The 14,914-nt window shown below is 44.7% G+C and overlaps 1 protein-coding gene across 2 annotated transcripts; it reads right to left on the bottom strand.

The window, feature by feature from the left end:
- Positions 1-2,125: 2,125 nt before the first annotated feature.
- Positions 2,126-8,215, bottom strand: LOC146753428 (myosin-binding protein C, slow-type-like). 2 transcript variants are annotated; one of them, XR_014939974.1, is made up of 4 exons: positions 7,802-8,215; positions 6,714-6,840; positions 6,394-6,518; positions 2,627-2,902 (listed from the first exon to the last, which is right to left on the bottom strand). XR_014939974.1 is itself a non-coding variant. In XM_085530506.1 (3 exons), exon 3 carries the CDS (start codon positions 2,928-2,930, stop codon positions 2,601-2,603), a length of 330 nt encoding a protein of 109 aa, XP_085386632.1. In that variant the 5' UTR covers positions 2,931-6,518; positions 6,714-6,840; positions 7,802-8,215; the 3' UTR covers positions 2,126-2,600. The 2 variants fall into 2 exon arrangements, 1 of the variants encoding a protein (XP_085386632.1); XM_085530506.1 differs by having other exon boundaries at positions 2,126-6,518.
- Positions 8,216-14,914: the final 6,699 nt, after the last annotated feature.

The raw sequence follows: 14,914 nt of genomic DNA, 5'->3' as shown, positions 1-14,914 counted from the left end.
TCCAGGCTTTAGCTACAGGGCATGCATGCAGAATCACAATACAAAGGCCAGTCAGAGAAATCTGAACTTCATGAGAATTAATGGGGTTGTTTCTACATGCCCACCATATCTGCCAGTGTAAAACCTTCCAGTGAAAAAAAGGAAAGCTACATATAGGTGGGGAGAATTGTTGGTGAAATTATTTGTGATATTTCTGCTAAGAATATGCCCAAAATCCTGGAGCAAGACTTCAAGTTAAGCAACTCAGTCTGTGTAAGTAGACTTACAGAAAGGAACCATAAAGCATGTGGAAGGAACTGTAAAGTTAATCCACAGCTAAAACAGAGTAGAGACGAATTGCAGGAGCTTGTTTACTTTGCACAAGTGTGAGCTTTAACCACTGCTGAGCTCCTAGTACAAAAGTCTGAACCAATGCAACAAACCAACCCGTCCATGCTGTACGAAAGAATGTACTGACACCACCAGAACACAAAATTCTATGGCTGAAAATACGCGCAAAAATCATCCAGCCCTTCTCCATTGCTCCAGGACATGCTCAGCTCTTTGTGCCCCAGATATTTCACTAACCTTTTCTGAAACCCACAGTGAAGGCTTCAAAGCCCCTCCAAATAACTAATCCAGTCATCCAACCATTAAAGGCTTTTTTGTTGTATAACTCAAAACCAGCTATCATGTTATGTATGAGCACCTTCAAAGAGCCAACAGAGTCAATGATTTTATTGGAAGCTTCAGATTTTATGACTTGCAGTAAGTGATCACCATAACTCACACTCACATCCCCTGCCTGTAGAGGAGATCCTCCTTGCATCTACAAAGATGCAAGAAGAAAAGAGGCAAAGAAGGGGTAAAAAAAAATCCCATCTCACATTTGGGATTTTTAATTCCAGCCTTGAAGGCTGATTTGCCCACTTAACAGCTGTGCTCTTCAGAAGCAGTTGTTCCACAGTTATTTAGAGAGAAAGACAAGTTTTGTACTTGGTTGTTAACACAGAGAACAGCATAAACACACAAATGAACTCAACTTTGCAGTGTTGTAATGGCTGATGAGGGAAGCCAAGGATCCTTCCACACTGTCAGCCTTCATTTCCAGAGACATACCTTTGGGGGTGATGGTAATGCTGCTCTTGTCATCTCTGGACTCACAGAAGTACTCTCCCTCATCCTCAGCCCGGATCCCTGTTATTGTCAGGGTTCTTCTGACCCCTTCCTCATCAATCTGGAAACGTTTGCTGGGTTTGATCTCAACTGCATTCCTGCACTACACCACGTTCCCTTTGACATGGCTCACTTCCTCTTCCTCTAAGCCACATAAACAGCTGCTTAGTGCTCCCAAAGCGAATGCTCACCAGTTGTTTCCAACTTGAAGGTCATCTTCTGGCCAGCAGCCTCGCAGATGTATTCTCCAGCATCTTTCTTCTCCAGCTGCTCCACAACCAGACGCCATGTTTTGCCCACAGATTCCATTCTGAACTTTCTGGAGGAGGCAAGCAGTCTTCCATCCTTGTACCATTTTACTCCAGTTGGATCCTGTGCTACTTCACAGCTGAGGGAGGCACTTGCTGCCAGGGCAGCACTCACCTCTTTCTGCACCTTCTCCTGGTTTATAAACACAGGTTTTGGCTCTGAGGGAAGAAAAGAGAAAGTATTGACTGAGGGACTGAAATGAGACCATCTTGCAGGTCTGTATGTACAGCTTGGAACAGGTTTAGGTTACCACTTGTGCCCAAACTAATAGCCTTCACTAGAGAATATCAGCTCTTCTGTTGAAACTAAGTGTCAAATCTAGGCAAGAAAGAACCTAGGAACTGAAGGAACCAAGAGGGTCCTTGAACACCAGTCCCATGGTTGCAAGTCACTATGCAAACATATTGAACCCAAAAGAACATCTGTCCTGCAGGCAGCCAAAACCTGAGTTCCTTTAACTTAAGACCCACTGTGAAACATCAAAACACATAAACATGTGATAGTCAAACCACTGGCTGCCTTTTCATGACCCAGAACAGTACTCCTGGCTTCCTGAACAGACTCCTCATGGCCTCTACCATTGCCACAACTGTGACTGTCAAAGGCACAAAGGAAATATGCTCACCAACGCAGTCCTTAGTTCTTTGTGTGTGATTTGCAGATATCTATTTTACTTTGAGCTCTGGGAATAGTCAGCTCTACCAGGTCTCTTACTGGGAGTAGCAGACTCACCTATCCAGATGCAGCCTCCAACATAAAGGCATAGTAAAAAGGCAGTGTACTACTAGGAGAAGTTCCTGCTTCTCCTGCCATGAAAGGCTGCACGTACAACATGCACTCCAGCCTCACTGCACATACTTATCTTAGTCAAATGTTTCGGTGAACAAGAATTACAGTTTGGGATCTCAGGCACAGGAGAGATTTGAATAATATCTTGAATATTGCTTCCATTGTACATAAATCAGTAATTATTATTCTACAGACAGACTGAAACAGGTCTTTGTGCCATACTAAAACCAAATACTTTCTACAAACCCAGGCAATCAAGTCTAGGGAAAAAACCTCAGAACAGACTACTGCAACTGGATCACTGTATAATAGAAACTAGATTTTACTTTACTGTTCTCTGCTGTATTTCAGACAACACCTGTCTCACCTGTGACATGAATCTTGAAGGTGAGTTTCTGGCCAGCAGCCTCGCAGCTGTACTCCCCTGCATCTTTCTTCTCCACCTGGCTCACCACCAGCCGATGCTGTTTGCCCTCTGACTCCACCCTGAACTTCTTGTTCCAGGTGATCAGTTTCCCCTCCTTGTACCAGTTCACCTCCGTCTTCTCCTGGGCCACCTCACAGCTCAGCGTGGCATTTCCTGTTGGTGCAGCCTTCACCTCGTTTTGTACCTTCTGCTTGTTGATAAAGGCATCCTCTGCTTCTGGAACTGGAAAAACATTGGGTAAAACAGACATTAGATATGAACAGCTTGTGACTGGAAGACATTAAAATTTGCTTCTATGTTGTACTGTGCAATTTCCTGCAGCAACACTGCTTCACAGTGTTTATCACACATTATAATGCATCCTCAGCACAGTCCTTATGGTCATCCCATCCCTCTCGGTAGTCTTTACTATCAGCTGGGACTCCTAATTTTCAGATTTCTTCTAATGAAGACAATGACAGATCTTCATCTGTGTGTCTTTTTGATATTGCTCCACTCTATGCTGGAGATCAGCCAAATACAGCTCAATTAGGAAGACCTCAAAATCAGGAAACCATAGAAAATTAAGAGCAGAAAACCATCTTTTGACTCTACCCTATGGCAATGATATAGCCCTTAATATGGTGAATACTTGGCCTACATTAGATTTTGTAGCTCCGTTTTATGCATAAAGCATGGTTTTCCACTCTCAGCAACCTCTGATTCTTCAGAGAACTGGCTGAGGTCATCTCCTCTTAATACCTAACACATATAGAAGAAAGTGTTTAAAGCCCACCTTACCCTTTGTGACAACAAATGGAGTTAGCATCAGAAAGACATCAAGTGTAATTGGTTAGGCATACACACTTCAGTTAAGGTGGTTCAGTTAATCACCTTGCTAAGTGGTGTCGATTGATACATCGAATCTTTAATTGATTACTTTAATGACTGTTTTATCTGATTCTTTTTTTACCAACAACTGGTTGCTGAGAGCTTTCATGCTAGTTCCTATTTGAGGCGTGGGAGAACAGATAAACCCTAAATAAATGGGCTTCCACTTCTATTAAATGGTTTGCCCTACAAAAGGCTGTAGAAGTGCAGAATATTTCTGACGCACTTACATCATGGATTTCTCTAGTGCTAGCCAGCTTCTAACAGCAGCCCAATTTTGAAGAAGCTTCCTATGCTTGTTTGGGTCCCAGGAAAGATCCCAGGGTCCTGATGTTGATACCAAGACAGAGGCTCCAAGGATGAATGCAGGACTAGCAGGTGTGAGGGGGACTGACATTGTCTTTTATTTGCAGTGGAGACATGGAAGACCACTCATTCAGATCATTCGTGCAAGCATATTCAGGCATACCCAGCTCAGGTGACCGGGAAGGCTCCTGCTCCCCAGCAGTCATGGCAAACCCTTCCAGGACCTGTCCCCTATCTCCTTCCTCCCCGCTGTCACTCTGTGAAGCCTTCTGCTGCCATCCCTTTCCCTTCCTTCATGACTTTCTCCTCTGCATGCTGTCTGAATTCTGAGTGGCAGCAGCTGCCCAGGAGGGTAAGTTCAGCTCAAGTTGCTGTGCTGCTGACCGTTGCAGTACGTGCAATCCCAGGATTCACACCACAGCTCTACCACCAGCACTGCAGTCCACTGAAGGCCAGGGAGCAGGGCAGCAAGCCAATGCAAGAATGCAGTTGATACACTCTACATTTGATCTCCCTGCTTGTATTGACTGTAGAAGCATCATTCTCTCCGCCCATCTCCAACAGCCCCTGTTTTGACTGATGGTTTTCAGGGGAGCTTCAAGTTGGATGTTAAGAAAAACTTCTTCTGAAGAGGAATGGTGATGTGGTGGCACAGCTTTGCAGGGAGCTGGTGGGGTCACCATCCCTGGAAGTGTTCAATAACCATGGAGATGTGGCACTGAGGGACGTGGGCAGTGTGCATGGTGGGATGGGTTGAGGCTGGATGTGGGGATCTTTGTGGTCTTTTCCAACTACAATGATTTGATGAAGATCAGAAGGCTTGCTTATTAGCAAGACAACAAACATGGCCTAGACCAACCAGGTGATGCAAAACTTCTCACAAATGCAATGGAGCTTTGGCCCACTTCAAGTAAGGATTTCAGCGTGCACCACAAATACTGAGAGAATGAGATGGCAGAATCAGCCCTTTTTACTCTAGTTTTCTATAGGTTTCCAAGGTGTGCAGCACTTGTTTCTTTTAAGCAAGAAGGTCTAATCTGCATCCCATAATGCTCAACACTGAGCACCTAACATTCACGATGTCCTTAAAATGGGATTGTTCTGTGCTACCAGTGGAACCCTGGGGTAGAGGAACCCTGAAAATCTTTCTGAGTGCAATGGGAAGAGGATTAATTAAGACTCAGAAAGCCATTGCACTTTGGGAGAAGCTAGTAAGATGAGGATTTCTGTAGTGAAAGAGCCAGCCACTCCAAGAGTACTCATAATCCCTCCTGACTTTCACACCACATCATTTTGCAGTGAGGGCTGGACTGGCACGTCATGTTACAGTGGTACACATGAGAAATACAGCAACGGTAGCTAGGCAAGCACTCTCCACGTATGGCAGAGGAGGAGGTATTACATTACCCTGTGCAGCCATGAGGTCATCCGGTCTGAAAGAGAACAGAAAACCTTTGGTTTCTGAGGCAAACAGCTAATAATAGCCCTCAGCTAGTAAAATTCAAGTGTAAAAGCACTACATTTCTGGGTTTTCCCCCTACACCTCTGCAATAAGACGTGGGCTGGCTTTGGCTGCTGAGGATTAACTTGGTTGATTCCAGTTGTTGCCATAATCTTTCTGTCATCATTTATATTTCATTTTCTCTGACAGATACCTCCCAAATCTATCCTTTCTGTAATCCACTCTTTGCTGAAACTGCCAATTTCCTGAGCCAAAAGCATGAGCTACACAACTCACGGAACAGATCCAAAGGCCACAGAATCACATCCACGTGGTGTGGGAACAGTGAGAGCTGATAGTTTAGAGTCTACACCACAGGCAGCAGCAAAACTGTCTACTACAGGAGCAGAGATATATTGCACACCAGGGACTGAAGGAGCAGAATGCCCCAAGACGGAGAGAGCAAAGACTGCAACCTTTACAAGGGAACAGAACGCAAGCTATGCCCTGCAAGGACACCAGGTCTGTGTGAGCAGAAAGGCAGTAGACTCCCAGTACAGTTGCTCCTCCACAGAGCTGATCAAATGCCAAACCTTGACCAGGATTAAGCTCCAATGTGTTCACTGCCATAAGAAAGAAGAGGAGAAAACAGATTCCCTGTCCTGATCAGCTCAGAATACAAGACGAGAACTGTAAAGTTAACAGAGAACAAGTTGACTTATGAGCAAAAACCAGTAGAGTGCAGCTACAAATAAAACAGAAGACAAACCCTCGTCATCAGCCAGCTCACTAATGGTCACTCAGAATGCAGCTGATGTGCCCATGGCTATCTGGAGTCTAAGTTAAAATTTACCGGATCTTGTGCAAAATATACTGACACCAGAGCAATCTCTACTGCAGCTGGAGTGAAAGATCTACCTCCGTGCTAAACTCTCAGACTAATGAGAAACGTACAATTAGAAAGGTATCAATGGATTCACGACTGATCATTACATTTACAGAACATGAAACGAATGGTCGTCAACGTGGGATTCAACAAGCCAAAGGCAAGTGCAATGCCTCTGACTAAAGGTTCTTAGGACACTGACAACCAAACCTTCTCAGTGCAGCCACAGTAGAGATCTGTAAATAGTACTGTTGAAATATCAAGTGCCAGAGCAGTGTTGCACATTGTACAAATCACAGTTGGACATCCATGGACAGCTGATGATAAAAGTAGTCCTAGGGGAAGAGATAGATAAAACATTGTTAAAAACAAATAATCATTTTAGCTGCACGTTTGTAAGCATTTCTTGTCTTCCTCGCCAAAACAATTTCATGGCAGAATCAAGAGGACACGTTCACACAGACATTTCCACAGCCAGACTATGGAAATATGGAATAATCAAAGAATATCAACCAAAATGTGTTTCCTACCAGTTACATCAATATTGAAGGTGAGTCTTCTCCTGGGCCACCTCGCAGCTCAGCATGGCATTTTGAGTCAGTACAGCCTTCACCTCCTTTTGTACCTTGTCCTTGTTTGTAAACACGTCTTCTTTCTCTGCAGGGACATCACAACAGTCACACCGTTTTGCTGTAGTCTGTGGCAGAGCTTACTCCAGTTCCCTGTTTTCACTATACTTGCCCTTGACAGGGAGCATCATGATGCCTCATTAAGACAGGTAAATGCTTTCCCCTCTATTTTGCCTTGGGAAATGATAGGCATATCATATCATATCATATCATATCATATCATATCATATCATATCATATCATATCATACCATATCATACCATATCATACCATATCATATCATACCATATCATATCATATCATATTACATCATATCGCAAAGCTAAACATTTTGCAGTCTGATAGCAGATTTGGACATGAGATTTAGAACACCTGCATGCACTGCTGAACCTCCTCCCTTCTCTTTTTTCCTTCTGATGTCTTTCTACATTTCCAGTAAATCAGAAGGGAACAGCCCTCTAGAACAGGTTGCCCAAGGAGACTGTGGATGCTCCATCCCTGCAGGCATTCAAGGCCAGGCTGGATGTGGTTCTGGGCAGCCTGGGCTGCTGCTTGGCAACCCTGCACATAGGAAGGAGAGGGTTGGAACTGGATGAGCACTGTGGGCCTTTGCAACCCAGGCCATTTATCAGTCTGATTATTGGCATTTTCCACCTCATTGTGTCATTCAAATTTTGTAACCAGATCTCTTCAAACACCTCCCCTTTTCTCACTCCTTGCATGCCCGGTGTGCTCTTGCACTGTAACCCTGCAGACACCAGCTGACTACAAGAGCTGCACAAGTTACCCTCCTTGCCTATGGTTTGTTGCAGTAGTTCATTCCTGGATGGAAAAGCACATGTAGAAAAGTGTTGCTATGACACTAGATGACAAAGAAAGTCCTATAGCCAAAATGTTTTGCACCAGAGAGGCTGTCAGTTGATCCTCCAAACGCAAGACACACCAAATGAAGCGTTCCTTTATCTCTGGGATTCCAAGCATTTTCTCACCTCTGACTTTCACTTGGAATGTTGCTTTGTCATCTTTTGTTTCACAGCTGTAGCTCCCATGGTCTTTCAGGGTCACATTTTTGACCATGAGCTTGCGGTGCGTCCCCTGGGAGATGATGGTTGTCCTCTGGTCCTGCTTCACCTCTGTTTGATCTTTCTTCCATACAACAGCTCCGCTTGCAGCTGACACCTCACACACCAGCTCCAGGTCTTCAGAAGGACTGACTGATATTTCTGGAGTCGTTTTGGGCTTGTTGACAACATTAATGGCTTCATCTGAAGAAAAAAAGAGAAAGTGGTTTACATCCTGACTCAGGCTTATTCAGCACAGCATGAAGATACAGTTAGAACTGATTGTAATGTCTCTGCTCATTACATTTGGGTGATTGAGTTTCACCTCTGGAGGTACTCACATACAAACGTGTGCTTGATTCTCCTGTGTAAGGAAAGAGTAAGTTCTATGCAGACAGTTCTTATTTCTTCTAATCAATTCTGTATTCTGCACATGTTCTTCTGAAGCTAAAATGAAGGCAGCTAAGTAATGTGTTTTCAATACATGAACAAACCTATTCAACACCTTGTGTCTAAGCTAACAAGCAGCGTTTGAGGAGCACATCAGTATTTCATGCCCTTCATTCCATCCAGACACAACCTGCCTGAGGAGCAAGCTGATGGCTGTCAGCTACAGGCAGACCTAGCTTAGTATTGCATTTCTTAGAGCAACAACTGTTGCTTTCAGTCACTGAATATACCAAGGCCAATTGCTATGCCAGGCACATTTATGGCATCAGTGAACAAATAATGAGTTAAAAATTGTAATAGACAGGAGTCATCTATTCTTTTAAAACTAGGTGACCTAAGAAGAACAGTCCCACTAGAGTCAAGCTGTTAAGAACTAATAGCATCAATCAATATCACATAGAAAGATTACAGCGAAAGGTTTTCAGTAGAGCTTCAGTTCATAAATGAAAACTGGGTTATGGAAAAGAGGCTCAAGATAGAAAACAGAAAACAGATCTTAACGCCAGGTTCTGTGAATGCAGCCAGCTGAATTTCACAGATATTGAATTTCAATGACAATTTCTTGTGTTATTTAACCCACCAGCTCCACCCTGAACAGGAACATGTCAGTGACAAGCATTACTCCTCCAGGCTTGACCTGACAGTGCTTTACTTGCACTATGAGCTAATGGCTGTGCTTACAGCACCTCAGGGAGACACCTCAGAGATCACAACGTCCTTCGGGTACAGCAGGAGACACTCAACTCTCCAAATGTGGAGTTTAATTTGTCAAAAGAGGAGACTGGATTCCCATGCTAAGAACCTAGGACCATTTCAGTCATAGGTTTAAAGATGATGTAAGTGCTGAGGCAATTCATGAACTAGAAGAATGAAGCCCAGATGTCAGGGCTCAAGTCGTGACTCCAGCCCCAGCTGCAGCTAAGGCTGTCTTGAATTCATCACAACACAGTTACATTATTTGCTCATACTGTGGATTTGCATAGGGACAACAGGAAGGTCAGAACTGCTTCAACAGAGCTATGCAATCTTTGTGCTAAATACTGTAAACCCACAGGGTTGGACAAATTAAATGAATTAAGTCTGAAGTGCTTTACATGGATTGTGATCCCATGTTTGCCTCACAAACTTACCTGAGACTTTCCAATCAAAAATCAGAGTGTCATCTCCAATTCTGCAGATGTATGTTCCCTCGTCTTCTTTCGTTACACCTGAAGCCACAAGCTTATGCAGTTTCCCTTTATCTTCCGTTGTGAATTTCTTACTGGTCGTGATTTCTTTGCCATTTTTGTACAACTTCACCATGACACTGGCTTCAGAGGTCTCAGAAACAAATTCAGCTTGTTTTCCAGCAACGGCCCTGATAACTCCTCCAGTTGTCTCTTTGTTTATGAAGTCTGCCAGTGCTGAAACAAAATATGGACACACAAAATATGTATGATGGTAAAGAACTGCAGGGACATTGCTGACCATGAGGCATTCATTTATCATAAAACCAAACGTACACGTTTAATCCCAGTTCTAATTGCTGGATTCTAATTCAGAAGCTGGCAAATTGGCAGCTTTTATAAACCACGTACCAGATTACCTTATATCCACAAGTTTAAGGACATACACTGTACAGGGGACGGAGGCAAAAGAAGAAGCCGAAGGCTTCAAGAAAATGTTTAAAATAGGAAAACTGAGGAAAGAATTGGAACAAGCAAACTAGAAGGAAATCAATGGAGGGGGTATCTATTACTGCATTGTAACCCCCTGGCAAACAAAATGAGCCTAAAAGATGGAGATATCACTTAGGACTGAAAAGAAAATCACAATTCCTTTATGGAAATTAATTGGAGCGCAAAAGTTAGATGAGGAAACTGGCCCCTATTAACACACAGTGGAATAATTGACTTCAAAGATTCAAAATCTCACCACTTTCTTAGCCAAAAGTTTAAGCCTATGGGCACGGTCCTATTTTACTCTGGGCAATGGAGTTTGTTTTCCAACTTCTTGTTAACATATCATTTCAAAACAGCGCACACAACTGAGTTGGGTCTGTTGAGACAGCGCAGTCAGAGCTGCTAAAATCAAAGTCTGGATTATGCATGCATTTGTTCTGCAGTTCCAAGAACACGCATGTATAATACAAATTCAACAACATTCTACAGCACGCCTGTCTTTTAGGAGCTCGAGAGCCAGCTGATGGACACTGGGATGCCTGAGATCCTGTCAATACATTTAACTCCATCCTATCATACAGTCAAATTTCATTCATTTTTTCAGCAACTGTCTCTTATCATTGTAGTTCCCTCACCACTGCTGGATGTGAGCCCAGCCACACAAAAGCAGCTGCTGGTTTTCATTGCAGATACTGCAGGAAGGAGGAACAGCCTCCGGACTGGACCAGCTGAGCGTGGCCCTATCAGGATTTGCTCCAAAGGTCTTATTACCAGTAGTGCTTCCTGCTGAAATACATGGGGGTCCTCCTTTGATTCCAACCCCAACCCACCTCACCATGCCCCCTGATAACATCCATCAGGGCCACATCTCCACAGTTCCTGAACACCTCCAGGGATCCCACCACCTCCCTGGGTAGCCTGTGCCAGTTAATTCTGAGGGCAGACCTGCCAGTATGAAATATTATGCTAACGTGACAAAGAGGGAGAAGAAAAGCAAAATTAAGACTAGCTGACAAGCCTTGGCAGGAAGTTCTGCTCTCCATCAATTTAGTCCTGTTATTCAATTCTGTTTGGAGCTGTCTCCATGCCTCTCTGGAGTTTGTTCATTGAGAAGAAGCAATTAAGTAAGCTCTCCAATGCCAAAGTGCATACACTACTCTAGGGCTTTGTTGTTTCTCCATGGATCAACAAGGGTGACAAGCCAGCAGAATATGATGAAGAGCCTCATTCATATTCAGTGTAAAAAAAAAAAAAAAAAAGGCAATTGTTGCTGGGAAGAAGGTGCATTTGCATTTGTGTCATCTGCAGAGGGTACTGCAGAAATGGAAAGTCTTCCACTGGAGCAAACAAAGGGCTCTCATTTATTGCAATCAAGGCCCAGCGTGTGGATCTCAGAGATCAGACCTACACCCTGCAGCAAAACAGAGACCTGCGTGGGAAAGTTCAGTTTCTCTCTACATCTGTGTCAGAAAAAGCCCACCATGGAATGACAGCTAAGGAAACATCCCTGTGACTCTTCACAGGTCTCTTCTACATTTGGGATCACTGCTACAAAAGAGCTGTTGACATCATCTCTCGTGGCCACCCAGAGAGAAGAGCAGGAAGGCTGGGATGCTCTTTTTCCTATCTTTCCCTTCATTTCCTCTATATCTTAGGGACGAATCACAGGACAGAACACAGAAATCAAATGGCTCTACAAAGCAGATTGGCCAGTTCAAGTCAAAACAGCCACTGAAAACACCCCAGATGCTGTCTGACAACAGCTGGACTGTCCGGGAGTCAGGTGAATGCAGTCTGCTGGCCCTGGGCAGGAAGAGGACAGCCCAGACTGTCACATACCTTTCACTGAAAGCTGATAGAGCATTTTATCCCCCTCACAGATGCACTGACAACTTCCAGCATCATCCATTGAGACGCTGTGAATTTTCAGGGTGTGCTTCTTCCCCACAATGTGCAGTTCATATTTTTCACTGGCCTTGAGCTCCTTCCCATCCTTCATCCACTCCACAGTAGCGCCTGTGTCTGAAAGCTCAGCCTGCAATTTGGCTTCCTCACGCAGCCGAGCGGAGATCTTTTCTAGATCTTTGCTCTTATTGCTAAATCTCACTGCAGCACCTGTCAGGAGCAAAGGCCTCGTTATTTCAATTTATATCAGGCTAACGTGGTCAATGTTTGCTGCAACATCTCTGAAAAAGTATCACCTTCTGTTCCTACACTCATCATTGTGTCACTGCTGAGCAATTCAAGATATTTCATTTGCTCTTCTTGCCGGATTTACTAAGTAAAAATCAACCAAACATCTCCTTCTACTGATCAATAATGCTCTAAACATGCTTCTGCAGAGGTTTCCACCCAATGACAAACAGCTCCTCCCATAATGAATGTTTATTTGTTCTACTTGGTCATGCAAAGCTGATTGATAGAGATATTATTGGCATGATTTCTCCCCTACTTCTAAACTATTCCAGTGCAATCAGAAAGGCTGTCTGAACCTGGAGCTGAAAGTACTGCTCTATGGTGATGCAGTGGTAAACCTGCTGACTGAATGCACTGGCCAGTAGCTGTGAACTGCAGACATTCATCAGCTGGCATGAAGCAATCTGGTTCAGATACCAAGCAGCTGGGTAGACTGGCTTACCCTACACTCAGTGCTATCATGTTTAGGTCATTACCAGGACTCATGTCAGTCCATGGGATGCAATTTCAGGTATTTGGTACAGTCAGTGAATGCCTGCAGCCCCAGTTCTAATCATCAGATCACAGCAACTATGCCTTGACTGTAAGAGGAAAGGAGAAGGATCAAAGCAAATACCTCTCACTTTCATCTTGGTGCTGACATCAACATTTTTGGCAACAAATTTCACTTCTGCTCCATCATCGTTCTTGGTGACGTTCTTTATCATTAGGCTGTGAGTAGTTTGGGTTCTCTTGATGATGCAGGTCTCGCTTTCCTGTAAGACTTTACCATTGATGTACCAACTGCCGCAACACGTTGTTGTAAGGTCAATAGTAAACATGGCATTCCTTCCAGGTACAGCTTCACCAGTTGTTAGTGGGGATTTCACAGCCAGGACTGGTTCTGAGGAAGAACAACATGGATGTCTTAATGCTCTTTAGATGCAAGTCTGGGATCTCATTTAGAGATGGAAGATTAAATCATAGGGACATTTCTACTTCTCCCTTTGCATGAGTGCTGGAAGAAGCACTTCTATGCTTCAAATCTGTTACAGAAAGTTCTGCCTCTTGCCCATGTGAGATATCAAAAGATAAGGATATTCATGTCTCTGATTAAATCATAGGTACATTTCTACTTCTCCCCACAACCCCTAAATCCCTCAAAGCCCCCTAGAGCTCCTAGTCCTCCTATGGCCCACCACAGCCCCATATCCCCCCTAGATTCCCCCTCAACTCCCTTTACAGCCCCTGCACAGCTCTATAGAACAGTCTGATAGAACTACCTCTAGTAGAAGCAATCTCCACACAGAGATCCTTTCCCAGTGGCACTCAGCCCTTCAGTGGGGTCTAAGAGAGCTGCAGCCAGACTCAAACACAACTGCTCACACAGCTCAGCTGCCTTCACCTGTGCTCCTGACGCTGACACATTGCAGCCCCACATCCCCCTCTGCCCCCCCACAGCCCCACACCCCCCTGTCCTCCCCGCACTCCCCATCAGCCCATCCCACCTCAGTGCTGCCTCTGTCTCTTCTCTCCTCTCCCCGTCCCAGCGCCGGCCTCCCCCGGCCTCCCATTGGGCAGCGGCAGCTCCGCCGGCTCCGATTGGCTGAGCCGCAGTGCGTGGGAGTGGCCGTTGTGGGGGGGGCAGAGGAGGATGTGGGGCTGCAATGTGTCAGCGTCAGGAGCACAGGTGAAGGCAGCTGAGCTGTGTGAGGATATGGGCAGGTATGGGGCTTGAAGGGGTGGTGTATGGAGAGATAGAGGGTTGTGGGGGCCTTAGGGTGATATGGGGCTACTGGGGGCTGTCGGGGACTGTGGGGAGGAATATGAAGTTGTAGCAGATTGTGGGGGTGTAGGTGTGGTATATATATGTACATCTATGGGAATATACATATGAAAAAGATAGATCCATGCGTGTTCTGGGCTGCACTGAAAAAGGGGTGGCCAGCAGGAGAGGGAGGTGATTGTCCCCTCCTGCTCAGCTCTTGTGAGGCCATATTTGCAGCACTGTGTCCAGGCCTGGGAAGGATGTGGAGCTGTTGGGGTGGGTCCAAAGGAGGGCCACTGTGATGATCAGACAGAAATTTGGGTGAAGCTGCCTGATTTTATGAAGCTATTCCTGTTATTTTCTTGGTGCTGTGTTTCCCTAATGAGTGGTTTCTGGCTGTGCTGCAGCACCAGTCTGCATGTGAACATCAACTCTATTCACCATCTGGGAAGATCACGACTTCCCTTCTCCCACCAGCACCACTGAATTACAGTTACTCTAAGGAATCCTTAAAGAAGGGTTTATAGCTGTCATGTTATCTGAAGTGCTTGGGGCATTCTGATGCTATTAAGCTCTATGTATTAACAAGTTCAAAAAGAAAAGGTAGGCATCTGATTGTTGTGCCAGTTTCTAAGTTATTTGGAAAGCTGTACCACCCAACCACTCCTTCTGTTTGATGGAGGTGACAAAGCTCAGTTTAATTTCTGACTGCTGTTTAAATTCTGGAGCTCAAGCTGGTTCCTGGAGCAGAAAAAGCTCGGAAGCTGTCCCTCCTACAAGCAGGCACCTCTGAGCAAAATATGACATCTCAATTTCTGATGGTAAGGTCAGGAGATCTGATTCCAGCGTCTAGCTTTTGGCTTCATGCTGTGTTAGTGGGACCTTTGGCATCCAGCACTGACTAACAGCAACTGACAGGCTGGTAACAGTGCACATCAAAGCAGTTATGTGTCAGGATGGGTCAGGAAAATTGTATGGCATTGAGAT

This window comes from Coturnix japonica, chromosome Z (genome assembly GCF_054131305.1).
Source record: "Coturnix japonica strain WE chromosome Z, WE-NBRP24, whole genome shotgun sequence".
Taxonomy (NCBI): Eukaryota; Metazoa; Chordata; class Aves; order Galliformes; family Phasianidae; genus Coturnix; species Coturnix japonica.
This window is presented reverse-complemented; position numbering and strand designations above follow the sequence as displayed.